The 19467-nt window shown below is 37.1% G+C and overlaps 1 protein-coding gene across 1 annotated transcript in view; it reads left to right on the plus strand.

Moving 5' to 3' along the window:
* Window positions 1–19467, plus strand: part of LOC122817310 (interleukin-17 receptor D-like) — a 353566-nt gene that overhangs the window by 153446 nt on the left and 180653 nt on the right. Inside the window, exon 7 of the mRNA XM_044090533.1 lies at window positions 14842–14990. Coding sequence (XP_043946468.1) covers window positions 14842–14990 — 149 coding nt within the window. The remainder of the gene's footprint in view (window positions 1–14841; window positions 14991–19467) is intronic.

Genomic DNA, 19467 nt, shown 5'->3' on the forward strand with positions numbered 1-19467 from the left:
TGATCATGTTTTAATTTATAACTAGAATACTGCTTAATACACTAGTTTAATATGTTTATTTTATTTTATCTATGCATTTTATACTCATGATTCTTAACAGCATTTATTGGATTATACTATATGATATTATATTTATATATTTATATATTCATTTATTTATCATATTTATCACAATCTAGTATTGATATTTATATTGATATTTATATATATACATTCATACATATCTTTTACATCCTTTATATTTTTTATATATTTATATATTTATATATATGTATTTATAATAAAAAGTTTTTTATTAGATTATTTTAGTACATTGGTTGATAAGTATTAGAGCTAAGCACAGAATGAAGTAAAAAATATATATATTTTTGTCTCAAGACATATACATAATATCTATAAATATATTATGTTTGTTTTATGACGAGGTTTCATGTGCCTTTCTATATACTCTTGTCCATTATGAAAGTTGATCATCAGTAATACTTTTAAGTAATACTTTTAAGTTATTATACCTTGCTTAATCAGAGATGTGCAGGCAGTTTCTTGTAGATGGGAGGACAGATTCTGAACACAATGAGTTCAGTTTTGTTGAATGTCTTATTTTAAACTATTAAATGTCGTCATTAGTTGTTTCATTTTTTAGGTTTTAGATTCCTCAGATCTCATTGAGTTGTAATAATTATTTATTGCAGTGGTTAGTCTAATGGCCTGGGTACTTCCAGTGATTGCAACCATTTTACAGGTACAGCAAGAGTTCTGGTATGGGAGGATACTTCCAAGGCAGCTGGTTCACTGAAAAATGGCCAGAGTCTTGGCCAGAAGAGAGGTGGAGTGATATTACTTTCCTGGAAATCTTCCCTATCTGGGTGACTGTGTTGGTGTGGAAAGAATAGTTTCACAACAGTAGAGTATTCATTCATTCAAACAATGCTTCATTGTCCATGCTATCAACAAATGGTCCTCCAAGTCCAAATGGGTGCACTCTGTTATCAGGCTGTTAGTTTTGTTCATTTTAAAGATTAATATGTCTTTCTCTAGTGTGCATGTGTCTGGCCAGCACAGTCCTATAACTGATAGTCTTTCCCGTTTTCAGTTCACCAGGTTTTGCCCACTGGTCAAGAATGCAGAGCCAAAGGGCATGACAATTCCTGTGGAAGTTTGGTTAATTGGAGAGGAGTGGCAGCATCATTGCTGGCCAGGTCTTTTGCCAGCAATTCCAGAAAGGCCTGTTCTTAATCACTTCAGATTTTCAAGACTTTGTAGAGGTAATTGTCCTCTTGTCATAGAAACTGGAGTTTGCAGTTGATCCTTCACTTCTTACTGACCAGGACTTCCTTAGTAGATTTCCCTAAAACACTACGGGTGCACATAGCAGCTTTAGGATGGTTGGAATGTTTCTTGGGTCTTCAGGAAGTATCCAACCATTGGCTCACAGGCAGATTGCTCAGTGGCTGGGGAATATTCATGGGGCTTCCTGTGATTCCAGGAAGCCAAATGGGAGACACCTCCTTGCCATCATTGTTTGGGGCTCTTTTACCACACTACCTGATTTTTGCACCTTTGCTACATTAGCCTGTGTTGTTCACATCATTATATATGGGTGCCTTCCATACTAATGAATTACTAAACTCACTTTGTTGGGAGGACCTTGTTATTCTCAAATAATTTATTCTGATATGGGTAAAGAAATCCAAGATGGATCAGTCAGACAGAGGGCACCAGGTTTGGTTAGACAATGTGAAAGGGTTAGCCATTTGCCCAGTTCACTGGTTCAGATTACTGCACAGGATCACTCACAAGGGCATTAGGTTTGGCCCAGTTTTCACATGGGTGGGTGACAGACCACTTAGTTTAGCAGTGGTTAACCTAATACTGAGAAAAGCCATTGAGTGGCAAGGGATATATCTGCAATGGTATTCATCTCATTCATTTAGAATAAGACACACCTCTGACTTGATCATGTAGGGGCATTCTGTTGAGGTCATGCAAAAAAAGGAAGGTAGGTGTCTGAAGCCTTTTTGTCATACATCAGGCATTAATCTTTGTTTTTGTTTCAAGAAAGGAGGTCATCTGGCTGTTGTGGCATTATTTCTTCAAGAGAACTACAATCCAAGCTTTGGTCCAACCAGATGGATACTGAAGTTCCTTTGACCTTAATAAATGGGTAGTTCATTCATTTGGCTTTTCTGGTCTCCTATGGTTTCAGTTTTGGGAGATCTATCATCAAATCACAGCAAAGGAAACCTTGCCCGGGGTTTTGGTAATCTACCTCAGGGTAATGACCTGGCCCAGGCTCCTAATAAAATACTCTTAGCTAGAATACTTTCTGATATGCACAGGTTTCATTCGCTATATCCAAGCTTGGTTTTGTTCTGGTCATCCATCATACTGAGAATTCATCGGGAAGGAGCTAGAACGTCAAGTGCAACTGAGATTTCTAGGTGGATCATTAATCATAGAGTTACACAGACAGGTCAACAGATAGGATTCCAGATAATTCACTACAAAGATCTCGACAGCATGGACCATGATTTTTATGATAGTGACAATGTGTGTTTGAACAAACTTGGTTTCAATTTGTTTAATTTAGACATTATTATGGCCATTGATGAATACTTCAGGAAATAACACGGTTTTCCTTTAATGACCTGGAGAATATGGTCTCAATGCTGGCTGGTGGGGGGGGGGGACGACGACATGAGAAATGCTGGGTTGGAGGCAGCCTTATGGTGTCACCCCCTTATTTTCCCCACTATTGGTGCTCAGCCACCTCGAGTCCCCTTCAGTTGGCCAGAGTTTGACCGGTGGTCATATCAAGGGGGTGACACCATAAGGCATATTTCACTACCCTCCAAACCAACCATACTACTAATCCCAAACATTTCTGGAAGGGAAACTCAGCCCTCCTCAGCCCAGGCAAAGCTGAAAACCCTAGTCCTGACCTAGACACATCTGACACAGACTTAGCAATCAAATTCAACTCCTTTTTCATAGAGTCTGTTAGTAAACTAACATCAACCTTCACCAATAACTTAGGCACTCACCCTCAACCGACACCTATTCCTTCCTCCCTAAACACCCCATGCCCCCCAGCTCCACCTTTCTCCATCAATCCCATCTCCACATCAACTATAAAAAAACTTCTCCTAAAATTAAAACTAGGCTCAAATGCTCCTGATGAAATCTCCTCCTATTTCTTAAAATTAGCTTATGAAGCAATAGCCCTCCCCATCAGCATACTCATTAATCATTCTATCTTAGTAGGTCAAGTCCCCCAACTATGGAATAAAGCCTTTATTATCCCTCTCCATGAAGATGGCAACAACTATGATATAACTAACTTCCACCCTATCGCAGTCCTGTCCCCTATTTCTAAACTACTTGAAAAGTGTGTCCACCAGCAACTCCTACTCTATCTCATTAACCACCAACTTCTAACACCAACACAACATGGTTTTCATCCTGGCCATAGTACCTCTACTGCCCTCCTCTCCTTCCTTGAGTCAGTAAATAAAGCCCGTGATTCTGGCCTCTTCATATCCACTCTCCTCCTAGATCTCTCTAAGGCATTTGACACCATTTCCCACAACCTGCTCCTTACCAAATTCACTAAACTAAGCTTGTCCCCTTCCACTACCCAGTAGTTCTCAAGCTATCTCATCCACAGGCAGCAAGCAGTCAAATGGAGCAAGGCTTTCTCTCCATTCCTCAATACATCCACAGGCATCCCCAGGGCTCAATTCTAGGCCCCCTATTATTTAATATATTCATAAATGATTTTCACCATGCCATCTCAGACTCCACCCTCATTCAATGCTCTGATGATTCTACTATAATCTGTTCCTCCCCCTCGATCACCACTCTTAACCACCTTACACAAGCAGCTTTCTCCTCTACTGAACAGTGGATGCTTGATAGCCATCTGGCCCTGAAATAGTCTCCAATGCAAAATTATTAGGAATAATCATAGATGTCCAACTGAAATTTGATAAGCATCTTCAAGCCAATATCAACAAAATCCATAAAAAGCTAGGTATGCTCTACCGGCATAGTCACTTCATCTCTCCCTCTACTAGAGTCACACTAGCTAATACTTACCTGATCCCATCTCTACTTTATGGTGCAACTATCCTTTCCAACCTGCAATCCTCCCTTAAAGCAAAACTCTCATCTTGCTACAATAAAATAACCAAATTTGCACCAGGTCACAGAGCCTCCTCTCACCACTGCCTTTCCCTTCATCAACTAGGCTGGCTTGAGCTACCCAATTTCCTCAGTCATACCCAACTTATCCAAGCTCATAAATTGATCCACAACCCATCTCTCTGTCCCTCCCTAGCAAATACCTTTGAAATGCATAAACCTGACAGACTGTTAAGATCAAAGTCTCACAACTTAATCAAATTGCACAGACCCTTACGTCCAGCTGGAAATCAACTGATGTCCTTCTCACTAGCACGCTTCTGGAACTCTCTTCCAGCCTCCATCCACATTACAAATAGTCTCTCCTTGCTCAAAACCTCACTTCACTCATATCTAACCTCACAATGGATATGCTCATACTCCCACCCTACCTAATAACTACGACACTTTCCTCCTAATCTTCTAACCCTCCTGTAGACCCATTAATACCTATCTTACTTCTTTAACACTAGAAATACTAAAGAAAGTTAAACTGGCACTTTTGCTACTCCTTATAACAAATACTACCCAATATTAATCCAGATGTTTGTTCAAATATGACACTCCATGATGAAACTCATTGTAAATACCTATTTTCCTCCGACATATTTTTTCTTAGTTACTGTATTAATGCATAATTACATTTTCAATGTGTGACAAATGTGTTTTTTTAATGTGTAATTCAAATTTGTTCCTACTTTGTATTATGTAATCAACCTTCTGGAGCTTTTCTCCCCAGGACTCCATTGAAAACAGGCCATTTGTGGCCCAATGGATTATCCTGGCAAACAAACTGTGAATAAATAAATAAATAAATAAAATCTGGGTCAGAAATGAAGAATTAAAGGGCTTTTCCACCAGATTTGAGGTAGCTTGGCTCATGCACCTAGTCCTGTAGAGGTCAGATGGAACAAGCTTGATCACACCAACCAACTTAAGAATTAATGGTTAATGGTTAGGTTGATATGTTACATGTGAATTTACTGTGGCATCGTTAATGGTTGTCAGTAGTATTGTTAATAGAGGGTTACAAAGGCAGTATTGTGTGGTTATTGACTCAGCTCTGTTGACAAGGGTGACTTACCAGTAAGTTGCACTGTCTACAAGCACGAGTTAAGGGGGCAGGCCTATGGCTCATTGTATTTAAGCATGTGGCATGGCCCCGCTCAGCAGACTCATCAACATCTTGATGGCCCTTCCATCCTGCCCTTGTCGCAAAAGTTTTAGGCAGTGACTTTATGGCTACACCCCTCCATTGGTGGTCAGTGACCAGGACACTCCTTCAGTTGGCCTCAATTTGAACGGTGGCCATATCAAGGAGTATCAGGGTTGGAAAGGAAGAATTAAAGGTGTTTTCCACCAGATCCAAATAGCTTGGGTCATGCATCCAGTCCTATAGATCTCAGCTGTAACAGGCTTGGTCATGCCAACCAGCTTAAGAGTTAATGGTTAATGGTTATGGTTGATATGTTACATGTGAATTTACTGTGGCATCTTTAATGGTTGTCAGTAGCATTGTTAATAAAGAGTTGCAAAGTCAATACTTTGTGGTTATTGACTCAGCTGAGTGGACAAGCAGAATTTCTGAAAATATGGAGATGAAAGAAACAAGAGATGACACCAGTAAAGAAAAGCACAACAAATACACAGATGAACATAAGTGAATGGAAGAGCTAGGTAAACGAGAAGAAATTTTTCAGGTAAAATGATCAGATGGAAGAAAGGGGAGAACTACTGTAGAAGGAGAAGATGCAAGAGATGTACATGCCTGTAATATATGTACAAATGAGACTAAAAAGACAAAGTTAATCTTGATAATTGCATAGTGAGTCTTAAGTTCTCTCATGGATTATCTTTTTTTAGCCCTTCTTGACAAAGAGAGTAAATTCTATTTAAGTACATAATAATTAGATTAGGCTGTTAATGGTTCTAATGACTATCAGTCTAGTATCAACCTAAAAAGCTAAACAGCAGCTACATTTAGTAAAAGGGGATTCTGTTAAACAGAGGCACTGGCATGTAACCAAGGGTATGTAATTCTTATAGAAACCAGGCAGTTTGCTTACCTTGGATAAAATGTGGTAATGTCACTAATATAAAACTAGCTGCGGTGCTGCAGCGGTTAGCATTGTCACCTCACAGCAAGAGGTTCTCCTGTCGATTCTCGGCTGGAGTGCCTTCTGTGTGGAGTCTGCATGTCCTCCCCATGGTCAAGTGATGTTAAAGACATGCAGGTAGGTGCAAGAATGAATGGGCGTGTCTTCTTTGAAGGTTGAGCGCCGGGCTGGCAACTCGGCACCGCAAAAATCTACTGCCAATCATGAGCAGACTGGAGTTCCGCTGTGGCGACCCCTAACCGGGAAAAGCCGAAAGTCTTTTTATATTAAGGCAAAAATGTTATCCTAAAAAGGTACTGCTGCATGTAGGTATAAATTATTTAAATACTGTGCACTAATGGAATATATCACAATATTCAGGCAACACTGTTAAAAATTAAGCAAATAAGGGCTACACAACTGTTTTCTTTATTTTTTCACTGTCCATCTGAGAGATCTACATTAAATAAAAACTATCTGCTTTATCAGTGAAATGTGGGATGGATCAGATTAAATTTGCATGTTTTTTTGGACCCCTGGAATTTTTTTTTTTTTTTGTTAATGAGAACTCATGGCTGTAGGTAACATACTCTATTTGAGTGAAATAGAAAAAATGAAACTAGCTACATTATTGGTCTAAAGATTATTTTTACTGCAGGTCAGTTTCAGTTCTAAACTGTAAATTGTGTAGAAGTGAAGAAAAGATCTGCATAAGTATTCTATAGATATAAAAATAAATCAGTAAATATATGACTGTATATAATATGAGGAACAAAACATGTAAAATTAGCCTGTGATGGATATTCAAGCAGTAATTACTCTGCCATAACTGTCTTCTGCACAAAACTTAATGCACTATGATCACAACTATACCCTTTTCTGTCATCTAATCTCCATTATCTTCCTTGTGCCTCCTCCCCTCCTTCGTTTGTTTGGGCTGCTCTAACTCTTTATCTTAATTTTTATATGTACAACCAATGTAACTGTTATTTTATTTAAAAATGTAACTGATGTAAAGGAAGTCTGAATAATGGAACTGCTGCTCATGAATGAAACTGACTGTGAATGATGAAACAGTACAAATGATGTCTGTATAACTGAGCCTTTCTCCCTGGGCCCCCAGTGAAAACAGGCACTGCTCAGTCAGACTTTCCCAGTAAATAAATGTCGATAAATAAATAACTAGAAACTTGAGAACATGACACATTTAACACAGAGGAATCCAACTGTCCCACCAGGATTGGATTCTGATAGTCTCTTAGGTCCCATGGAGTGATCTTATTGTGCCATCAGGCCAGGTCCCTGATAATCTTTTATTTCCCTAAGAGGAATCCTACTAGTGTAAGAGGAATGGATTCAGGTAGGCATTTAGTTCTCCCAGAAAATCCTGTTGGTCAGCCAGACCTCATTTCAGATGGGGATTTAGTTCCCTCAGAGAAATCCTACTGGCCCACCTAGATGAGTTTTGGATAAACTTCTAGTTCCCTTAAAGAATCCTATTGGACTGATGGAAGTACACTCTTACAGTCTTTTAGTTTCCTCTGAGTAACATCCAGTGAGGGGCACTGTACCCTCACAATGCCCTCAGAAGTGACTATTGCTCTTCTTGTGAGTGCTTTAAGTGTTTAAATATTTGTGAGTTTGTTTTCTGTGTTCAAGTGTAATTTAAATTCTGAAGAAGTCCAACATTGCTGCTTACATCTTCTACTATAATAACACAGTTTTCTTAAGTGTCACATCTCTTTCCTTCTTTATCCTTTATGCTTTTCATTTTTGTATGTTTACACTGCAATTACACAAAGTCAGCAGTTTTTTTGTTTTGTTTTGTTTTTGTTTTTTGTTTTTTTTTTGGGGGGGGGGGTTCAAGTCTCCTACATGCCCTGCTAATTAAATATACCATCTCTGAGATGACACTACAGTAGGGAAAGGTCAAATTCCCCAAGTCCCACTGCTCCACAATTTCCCAAAAGAAAAGTCAGTAATTTTCCATCACTTAATTTTTGATCAGCTGTACCATTTTTTTTACTTTTTACAAAAAAAATTGTAAATGAAATATAGGTAAACCATATTTGTTTGAGTGTGTGTGTGTGTGTGTGTGTGTGTGTGTGTGTGTGTGTGTGTGTGTGTGTGTATGTATACAGAATTGAGTTGAGCTGTGATTCAACAATTCATGGCTCATCAAAAATGTTAAACTGAATCCTTATTTCAGAGTGTTAGCACCTGTGTAAACAGTAAGAAACAAGCAGGCTAAACCAACTGACAATGGTGTCACAGTTAAAAAAAAAATAAAAAAAACAAGAAAAACATGGACCAGAATGATATAGTAAGAACCTCTGTACTTTAATAGTCCAGACCAAGAGCTTTCACTCACAATGGACGTAATCAACATCAGAGTTAAAATCACAGTCATTCTGTAAATATTTATTTATTATTTATTTATTTATTTACATTTGTTGACCTGGCTAGTTTAACTGGATACATGTCCATTTTCAGTAGAAGCCTGGGGAGAAAAGCTCCAAGCATAGACAGAAAAACTTATTATACAATATTAATATATAAAAAAGCTATTATCAAGTACAGATAATAACAATATTGGAATATTTGTGAAAGAAAAAAGAAAAACAAAAAATATTGTGTGCTGAGGTATTTAGAGGGGAATGAACTAAGAACAAATACAGAAGAAGCTATTTCATTTCTGGTTAGAATGGTAATTAACTTTACATATCTAAGCACATGGTGTTAGCAACAGTACACAAATCACATGCTAATACATTTTAAAATGAGTTAAATATGTTAGAAGGAATCTTAAAAACTAACTCATGTACACTTAATCTTAACCAGTCTTTACTTCTGCTTAAAATGTCTGGGAGAGAGATAAATGAAATTTTCTGTATCGGGTATAATTTTTTGGCATCCTTAATCTGATACAAATGAATGAGATATTCCCTTAAGATCTATTGTCTCCTCCACATGTTCAAAGACAGAACAGTTGACACTTGTTATTGAACAGAAATTGAAACATGCATTGAAAGCCATCAGGCCTTTTTTGTTCTTGAATCTGTGGATTGTATTGAGAAACTGAGAGACATTAAAGTAAGAAGTGAAAATCAATTGTTCGCACCTGATATTTTTAATTTATATACTGTGATACTGAAAGAACTTGGTGTGTTATTGGTCAATGAATATTTGACAACTCGTTCTGATATTCCATGTGTGGAATTGGATTCAATTTGTGCATGTTTGGAATTGGTTTTAAGTCATAATTATCTAACTTTTGGTAAGACATTCTTCTATCAAATACAAGGGGTAGTGTTGGGTGCTGCTACAGCAACAGGGAAGGTAATATGATTTTACACAATGGGAAGACTGATTATTTTTTGATAGTGTGTTTTCCATCTTTTCAAAAAAATGTTTTATTGATAACATTATATTTATCTAGTCAAGTGAAATTTCAAAACAACATTAAAATGACTCACTTCTTACATTTTAGTGGATTTTCTATATCAAACTAGGCAAATGTTTGCGGAATGTAAAGTTAATTACCATTCTAACCAGAAATGAAGTAGGTAATAATTGTTACTTAGAATATAATTGTATGCATTCATATTTTAAGGCCAGCATTATCATGGGAAAGATGATAAGGATCAGTGGCCTGACCACTATAAAAAGTGACTTTGATAAGGGAATTGTGAACTTGAAATCAAGATTTGTGGAAAGAGACTATCTGTCAGGACTGATTGAAGATATAGCAGATATTGTTTTTTAAAGGGAGGAAAGCTAAATCAGTAACTGAAAGGGTCACTGAAGATGTGTGTCACAACTTTGGTAAAAGTGAGAACAAGTTTAATATGGGGAAGGTGCTTACACATACTTTAAACACTCCTGTTATTAAAGCAAATTTTAACTGGTGACACTGTGTTGAAAAATATAGCAGGTTAAAGTCCAGTATTTATTAAAAAGAGAGCTAATAATCTCTAAAATAATTCTGTGAAAAAGTGTAGGTATATGGTTAATTGTCCACTTTATTGTTCTAATACCACAACAAAAGTTATTCAGTTCTTCTATGAAATGCTGACTTCCTAAAAGTCGATGAATCAACAGCACAGAAAAAAAAATGCCTGAAAATCAAACGGATAAAGATAAATCCTTTTTTTTTAAGGAGGCACGCTCCCCTGGACATACCAACTATCTAAAAAGTAAATCATTGTTAGCACACATTTACAAACTGCACTGGCAATGATTTCCTGTGGAGAAAGTGTTCAGCCTTATCCCGTTCATCTTTTTTTTTCTGACGCTACTGATACTAAGGAAAATTTACTTCAAGATTGTGTAAGGAAGCCAAGTTATTCAGCACCTAAATATAAATTGCCAGAGTAATAACATAAGGCATTCCACATCAGTAGGTCTACTAAGAAAATCAGTTCAATGATTTATGAACATTGTTATGGCATCAAAAAAAAGTAAAAAGAATGCCTTCTTTGGACCCATATTGAAGTGTGACAAATTCAAACATATTGGGTCAGATTCATTAATGTGACATTAAGTGTATATGATCTGTTTTCAAGAACATCCCTACCACATTTTTTGTGCTTTCTAGTCATTCAGACAGATTACACTAAGTGTACATGCAGTCTGCACTTTGTAGTAAACTTTATGAAGCCCCTTTGTATTTAAGGCTCCAAGAAAATCAGTAGAGAAACCAAAATTAGGAGGAAGAAGGTGTGAGTTATGCTTGAATTGTCTGTTCACTCAGAAGGGTGTACACTTAGTATAGGTGTTAATGAATCCCAGAGACTGTTTTTTTGTGTGATCAATTATTTTAAACCTGATATCAGAAGAAGAGATGCTGAAGACCTGTTAGATGTGAAAGCAAATATGAACGGCAAACCAGATTAAATGTTACATCTGTTTTATGTGTGATTTGAAGAAACAGAAGCAAAGATTGGTTAAGTTTAAGTGTGCATGAGTTTAGTGTCAATCAACCTTTTCAAGATCTTTTTCTAACGTATTTAACTTACTTTAAAATGTTTATCTCACAGAAAGTAATCACCAGTATTATCATCTCCCATAAAATAATCACAACTACTGCTCAGGCTACCTACACATTTAGCTAAAACTTTGCTGTAACAATAAGTTTTAAATTGTAAAAATGGAAAGAAAGCAGCAGGTTTAGCACAGGGAGACAGCAGTGTAATTAATGAATATAGTCAGGTGACTGTACAACACAACACTTCACTTTTTAGCAAAGGAAGACAATGAGAAAAACTTAAATTTTAAGTTCTATCACAAATGTCAGAAACATTTAAATTGCAGGAAAAACAGTACATTTGTCAGAGAGAAACAACATTAATTAATGAATTTAGTCAAGTGAGTGTGCAAATACAACACTTCAATGTCCAGCAAAGAAAATTAAATAAAATTAGAAAAACCTGTTTACATACCTTTAAAAATGTCAGAAACCAATAGGTGACAATAAATGGGGAAGAGTAAAGTGCATTACTAATGCTTGCCTTTAAATGAGGCCAAAATGCATGCCACATTAACTTTTCTGGAATATGTGCACCAACTGAAATCTTGTAGCAAAGACAACAAGCAGTCCTCAGGTCAGCACAATGTAGCTGAGCTTGGGATTTAAACAAAGCAATGAAAAAAAAACAGATTATAGCTCCAGCCGATAATGTTAGCTTACTAGAAACAGCATCCGCCTATCCTCTCCCACAGAATATTTGTCACTATCCCTCAGACTGCCTGAATACTTGGCTAAATCTTTGTTGTAATAGTAACTACATTATAAATAGTAAACATTTAGGGGATCAGGAGATGTAGCACAGGGAAAAACACAGCAATAATTCAGTTTAGTCATGTGACTATAGAAACACATCAGTTCAATTTCCAACAAGAAAAATTACATAACAGAGCAGAAACTTGTTGAAATACAAGTAAACAGCAGAAATCAACAGATGTAAGTGCAGACAAAATAAAATATGTTCATATTTTTTGGCTTTAAAATAGATCAAAATTTAATGGAAGCTGGATTGCGCTGCACAGCTGACCTGATCATGGGGCAGCATTTCCTATGCCCCTGTCCCCACAAATGGTATAATGTGGCTAGAATAAGAGCACCCAGTGTAGGAACAGAACACAGAACCTTTCTAACTTTTAAGCATGAAATGCAACTGCTTTATGTGATGAGCTATCTATCATTTCCACTGAAGTGCCAACTTGACTCTCCTCTGTTCAGTACTGGCTCTGAAATTTCTGGTTGCTCTGCCCTTTTCAGTTGGTTAAAATCCCTTGCACATATAATTATGGAATATATTACTGGACAACATGGGCATTCATTTCATAAGATTTACCACATTTTCACTTATCAGTAGAATTCTTGCCACACAATCTTTGGCCTGGCAAAAATGCTCATAAAGGTTTTTGTACTGGATTTGAAACTCCCTACCCTATAACTGCTTCCTCACATTAGGTGGTATGAGATTCACTTTGTAGCACAGCAGTTCCCTACTCCGTAAGTGCTTCCTCACATTAGGTGGTATGAGACTCACCTTGTAGCACAGCATTTTCCTTCCCTGCAAGTGCCTTCTCACATTAGCTGATATGAGACCTACCTTGTAGCACAGCAGTTCTCTACCCTATAAGTGCCTCCTTACGTTAGGTGGTATGGGATCCAACTTGTACCATGGCAGTTATCTACCCTGTAAGTGCCTCGTCATCTTGTAGCACAGCACCGAGAGAGTTTGTACCTGTCATTACATGTACATTATTCATGTATGTAACTAACAAGTTGTACATCTTGCATTGTAGGGACTTGTTGTTTGACTCCATTGTTTTATTGACTATTTAACTGTGCAACTCTACCATTTTGTTTGTAGCAGGGTGGTTTGTCTCTTTCATTTAAGGAATGTTTGTTATTTTCTGAGGTAAACTATGTCCCAATATCTGATACCAGTTGCTCAAAAAGCACATTTCTGACAAATCTACTCTGACACTGTTTTTTACCATCTTTAGTGGAATCCAATATCATTACCTCTGACCATTTCGAATGAGCACCCATGGTTCTTAAAACAGAAATTATAAAAGAGCTAATAAAGTTAAATGAATTATTTGTCATGGTGAAGATAGCCACATCCAAGAATGCAGTGGGAATTGTGAAAGCACATTTTGCATCATTTGGCACCTTACACAATTTTGTACTATAGCTCCTCATTCTATTTCTGGCCACCACATCTAGCTTCTTCTAACTAATTTTATTTTTACAGCATCCAAATAACCCTTATTAATTGCTTCCAGTCCAGTCTCCCAGACCTTTCTCTTACTGGTATAGCCACCCAAGCTCCACAAAATAATGTTTCTTAAAAGAATGGCAATTGTTACATATGTGAAGGAGACACCTAAACAAAAATCATTAACTAACAATGTTATATACATATGTCAAGACTGTGTTATTCCTTGTTTCCTTGTGATGAGCAGTCAGACTATTACTGATGTATAATAAACAACTTTTAGAGTTTTTTGTTTTTGAGAAGAACTAGAGATTTTATACAAAACTCTTCAATCTTCACACATGGAATTTCACTGAGATTAGAATAGAAAGGAAGACACAATGTGAGAAACTGGGAAAACAAAGGTGTCAGGAAGGCTTGAAATTTTTGAGGGGTGGGAAGAGATGAGGATGATAATTTGTTTTTCACAGAGTGGAAAGAGTTTATGAAATTGTTTGACATAGGTATATGGAAGGACTGTTTTTTTAATTTATTAGACAAGTAAGGCTGTTGTTCCTGTAGCTTGAACTGTTTAATATGCTGTTTGTCAGTCATACTGGCTCTTTTCTTATGTCACTGTTTTATCTGTGAGTACTACTTCCATTGAGCACACAGCTATAAAAGCTCTTAACATGCATGGCATTGTTTTACTTAGACCATATGTTGATAACTAGCACTGTTGACAATGTGTAAGAGGGAGTCTTCATATCATCCTTTTTTGTTTTATGATTTCTCTACATGAATGCTACATGTAATGCTTTCTTTGATAACTCATCAAAGGTAGCACTATGTACTACTTACTACATTTTGCCTTAATTTGCTAAAAATGTAAGTTATAAATTGTTTGTCAAAATTCTGTTGCTTTATTGGATTAAACATGCCACTTGACTGTGGCATGACATATCCTGTACTCTTCCACAGTTAAGCACTATCATTTACAAAAAACTGTAGCACACATTCAAATACACATTACCAACTATGCATTTTATCAAGGAATTCCATGCTGAGATGGATTTAAAAATTCACTCATTTAAATATAATCTGCACGTCCCCAATGCTGGTCCTTGTTACTTAATTAAATTTTATTCATTAAAGCCAACTGCACTGCTTTGACTTATATTCTTTCTAGGGAGTGCTTTAAAGACTGATCTTCACAGGTACAAGATCAAACAAGTATATTTTTTTTGTGTATAAACACTAGATCATGTACTGTAGTACCCTGAATGACCAGCAGTGATGATTTGTTTTTCTGATTCTACACATTACTGTTTTTTTTTCTATGCTTTGAACAGAATGGATGCCTGCTAACATAACATTTTACCAAGAGGGTCATCTTTTGAAAATCATCTTTGATCAAGCACCCACTTACTATGACATCTCATACTATTATGTCTACTATAAACGGACAAATTCTCAAGGAAAATGGAATAATACAACCAAGGTACAGCACAGCTTTGATTTTGTTTTCATTTTAGTTTTGCACTACATTCTGAGATTTCGTATTATGGAAAACTGTAGAAGTGGAGGTCTTGCAAGACTAATACTTTTTGTTTTTCCACTAGCAGTGAGGGTTCCCCTTCAAACCATCGAACATTTAAAACATCGAAGTTCAGATCATCGAAACCAGAACATCGAGTTTTAAAACATCAAAGGTTTGAAGGGGAAGAAAAAGGTAAGCCTAGGTGGGAGAATGTTTGTGATTTTGCAGGGCACCAAGGTGCCCTGCATACTGTGTGTGTCTATGTGCCATCTGTGTGATGGCACTACAGATGGGGTACGGAAAATCACCCATTTAGCATTTCTGCATATAGCGCTAAATGGGAGATTTCCCTTTACTCCACTGTAGTGCGGTCCTGGAGTTGGAATATTAAAGTAGGATGGTGTGGTGGGCACAGCCCCCCACATGGGGGGGCCTGCATACAATTGTTACAATTTATTTTTCTTTTTTTTTTTTGGTTACACTTGTAACCTTTGATGTTTCAAAATTCAATGTTCTGGTCTCGATGATCAGAACTTTGATGTTTTGAAATTTCGATGGTTAGAAGTGGAACCGCAGTGGTGCATCCATCTATAATGGCAGATTTTGTACTGATTAAAATGAGAGATTTGAAACACTGGAGACTGAAGCTAGTATTCATAGTAATTTGCGCAAAAGCGATAGGGGCCTCCCTGATGTTTACGAACAAGTATAGCAACGACGATAGTCAATGAGACCATTTTCACTAATGTGAAATGCCTTAAGTATAATGAGATGCAAATAAGACATTTTGTAAAGCAACAGTATGTCCAAGTATACACAAGCACCAAACTGAAACATTTCCCCAGGTGATCCTTTCAGCAGTTTCACCAACTATGTACAAGTACCAAAATGAAGTATTTCCCCACCAATCCCTTCTGCAGTATGTCCAAGTATGCACAAGCACCAAAAGGAAACATTTCCCCAAGTGATCCTTTCAGTAGTATATCCATGTCTGCACAAGCACTTCACTGACATCAAAAATAAACCTTTCCCCAACAACCCCTTCAGTAGTTTGCCTATGTCTGTGCAAGCAATTCACTGACTCCAAAATAAAACATTTCCCCCACTGACCTCTTCAGTGGTCTGTCCATGTATGCACAAGCACTTTACTGGGATCAAAATTAAACATTTCCCAGAGTGACCTCTTCAATAGTCTGTCCATGCATGCACAAACACTTCCAAAATGAAACATTTCCCCCAGCAACCCCTTCAGTTGTTTGTCCATGTATACACAAGCACTAAAATACAATAAAAACAATCTATTTAAGTAAACTTAATAGTCATACATCCTTTTAAAATGTACAGCAGTACATATTCCTTTATTTCCCTTCCCCTCGCAACTCCATATTCTCCTGGTATATTGCGGCTTACTGGCATAAGTTCAGGGTCATTTACATGTTTTGTATGCAAATGAGTTAATTTTAGCTTCATCTCTATCAATCCTATTGATACACAAATGTGTAACTCCACTTTTCTGCATATTAGCTGTTACTAGATTGTTTTAAGCCTAAAGCATATTAGGCTTATGCAATAAGAAGGCATGTTTTAACAAAATGCCTCTTCATTTTTATAATCATTATAGTTGCCACCTTTCTGTGTGGTGAAAACCAGACCACAGCCACACACCCCTGCATTTCCTACAATCCTGCTTCTCTATGCACATTTCCCCACCCACCCCACCCCCTCTCCTGCCCATTTTATGACTAAATGCTTATGTCATCTCAAGATGGAATGCCTTCCTTTGCCTTTTCTCCCTTGTTTTTACAAGTTGCAGATTGGTTGCTTTTTCACAAAGTCCAGCATTTTGTTTGTACAGATAAACAGAATACCAGAGTTTGTACAGTGCTTTGCAGACAACCGGACCAACATTCAGATTTACGGGTAGTCCAGAAAAATACAGGATAGGTGGCAATGCTCGTAGTCATTCTGAAAGACCATGATTTGCATAACCATATAGAGCCACTCCACAGATTACTGCTATGAAAATGTGAAGCTCTGGACTATGAATACCAACCTAAGACCAGTTCTACATATTATTAAATATTGCAGGAAATGGTGCTGCAAGCCACCATATCCACAGACTGGTTAAGCATTTAGATATACATACAATACACACACACACACACACACACATATATATATTTTTCTTTGCTGGGTCAATGTAGACATATATATATATATATATATATATATATATATATATATATATATATATACACACACACACACACACACACACACACACGCATACACTCACAGACAGACACACACACACACACACACACACACACACACACACACACACACACACACACACACACACACACACACACGCTAGTAGAAGTGGTGGAACCTCATACCCCTGTCTCAACTGTTTGATTGAGTGCTAGCTCTTTGTGACTGAAAGTATTGTTAGGATTTTTGAAACTGCACAGCAACTGCTAGATTGTATACTCCAATATAGATGGTGTATATTTCTAGACAGCATACTTTTCTATACTGAAACAAACAACTCCTGAAATGACAGGCTTAAGCAAAGCAAACAATAAGCCAACCAGGCATTCATAAAAAAGGCCATTTAACAAAATATACAACCTAATGAAATAACCATTGTAAATATGCCACAACTTTGTTTCATTTAAATTCTAGGATATCTCATTGAACAGAATAAATAAATTATTTTAATATGCCTGAGTTGTTGAAGGGTTGGGCTTCTCACTTTATCCCCTGCCACTTACATATATAAGCCGATTCAGAAAAGTTACTGTGAAGTGTAAGCCTTGAGTATACCTCATGGTAACCATTTCTGAGTCAAAGACAGTCTTACCATAGAGCTGTACCACAACGTGATGCAGATGTAAGGTGTGCTGTCTCTGGAGCCTACAGCAAATGCTATTGAGGCATTCTGGAGGAGCAGCCTATGATAAATAGCCATGTGCCTTCCTCCGGAAATGCCCGCAGTAAGGCATTTATGCAGCTGAGGAAGACACTCAACTGGGTAAGTTCCTTGACTGCCCATTTGAATGAACACAGCCAAAAAGTCATGTTTACCCATTGCTTCCAATGGATGAGATTGCATCACAGGTAAGTGTTGGGGAGTTAGTGGCTATGTTGTGGTAGCGGGTGTGTGTGTGTGTACATGCATGTATGTGTGTGGCTGCATGCATGAGTGTATGCAAAGGGATGAGTGCATATGTGTGTGTGTGTGTCTATCTGTCTGCCTGTCTGTCTATCTGGAGGGTTGCAGTGGGGAGTTAATTAAGGGTTAAGTAAGGAAGGTGTGTGTGTGTGTGTGTGTGTGTGTGTGTGTGTGTGTGTGTGTGTGTGTGTGTGTGTGTGTGTGTGTGTGTGTGTGTGTGTCCATGTGTGTATGTATGTGTGTGTAATATGTGAGGATCTGGTGTGTGACACCAAAATATTGTGCTGTAAGATTTGGGAATGAGTTTCCTGATGATTTATGAAGACATGCATGTGTGCATGCATAAGTCTGTGTACATGAATGTATGAATGTGTGTTGGGGACTGTCCCAACTCCACATTCTTCTACACTAATGAGAAAATCCTACAATACTGGGGTATGGGGAACACTAGACACTAGGGATAATGCTTTATACGACACCTTCAAGGCACCTAACATATGATAGAAAAGAATTTTGCAGCAGAAAAGAAATGGGACGGGGAGGACAGTAGAGAAAAGAATTTTGCAGCACAAAAGACATGGGGTGGGGAGGACCGTACACACCCTTGGGATAACTCTTTAGTTCATACCTTAAAAACATTTAAAACTCCTCTAGACTAACAAATCACATCCGGCAATACTGGGGTGAGGAAAACACAAGATACCAGGGCTGACTCTTTTTATAGTGCCTTAAAGGCACTTAAAATATAATAGAACAATTATTTAAAATTTATTTAAAGTTGTAGAATCATTTCCTTTTCCTTTTCAATTAATTTCCCTTATTAAAAATATTTATAAAAATAACAAAGCTTACATTAAATTAGGGCTTTCACATCTGAATCCATTTCCCTAAGAGTACTAAACAGCGCTGTCCCCTTGCTCCCATTTTATTTGCTGTAACCTTTAAAGTTCTAGCAATTTTAATTAAAAATAAAGCAAATATCAATATAAAAATTTTGGAAAATTATACTTCCAAAAATTATTCTATTTGCCGATGATGTGCTACTAACACTTTCCAACTCAAGATCAACTCTAGATGGCTTAGATTTAATCATAAAGCTATTTTACTCATACTCAGGTCTAAATCTGAATAATCTAAAATCCAAGTTTATATTTCTAAATAAAAAAGGAAATTACAAACACAAAAAATATAAATATAAAAAAATAAACAGCTCATATCCTTCATGTATTTAGGAATAACTATAATGAATACTAGCTAAGG

The sequence above is a fragment of the Protopterus annectens genome, chromosome 12.part0 (assembly GCF_019279795.1).
Source record: "Protopterus annectens isolate FY-2018-M chromosome 12.part0, PAN1.0, whole genome shotgun sequence".
Classification (NCBI taxonomy): Eukaryota; Metazoa; Chordata; order Ceratodontiformes; family Protopteridae; genus Protopterus; species Protopterus annectens.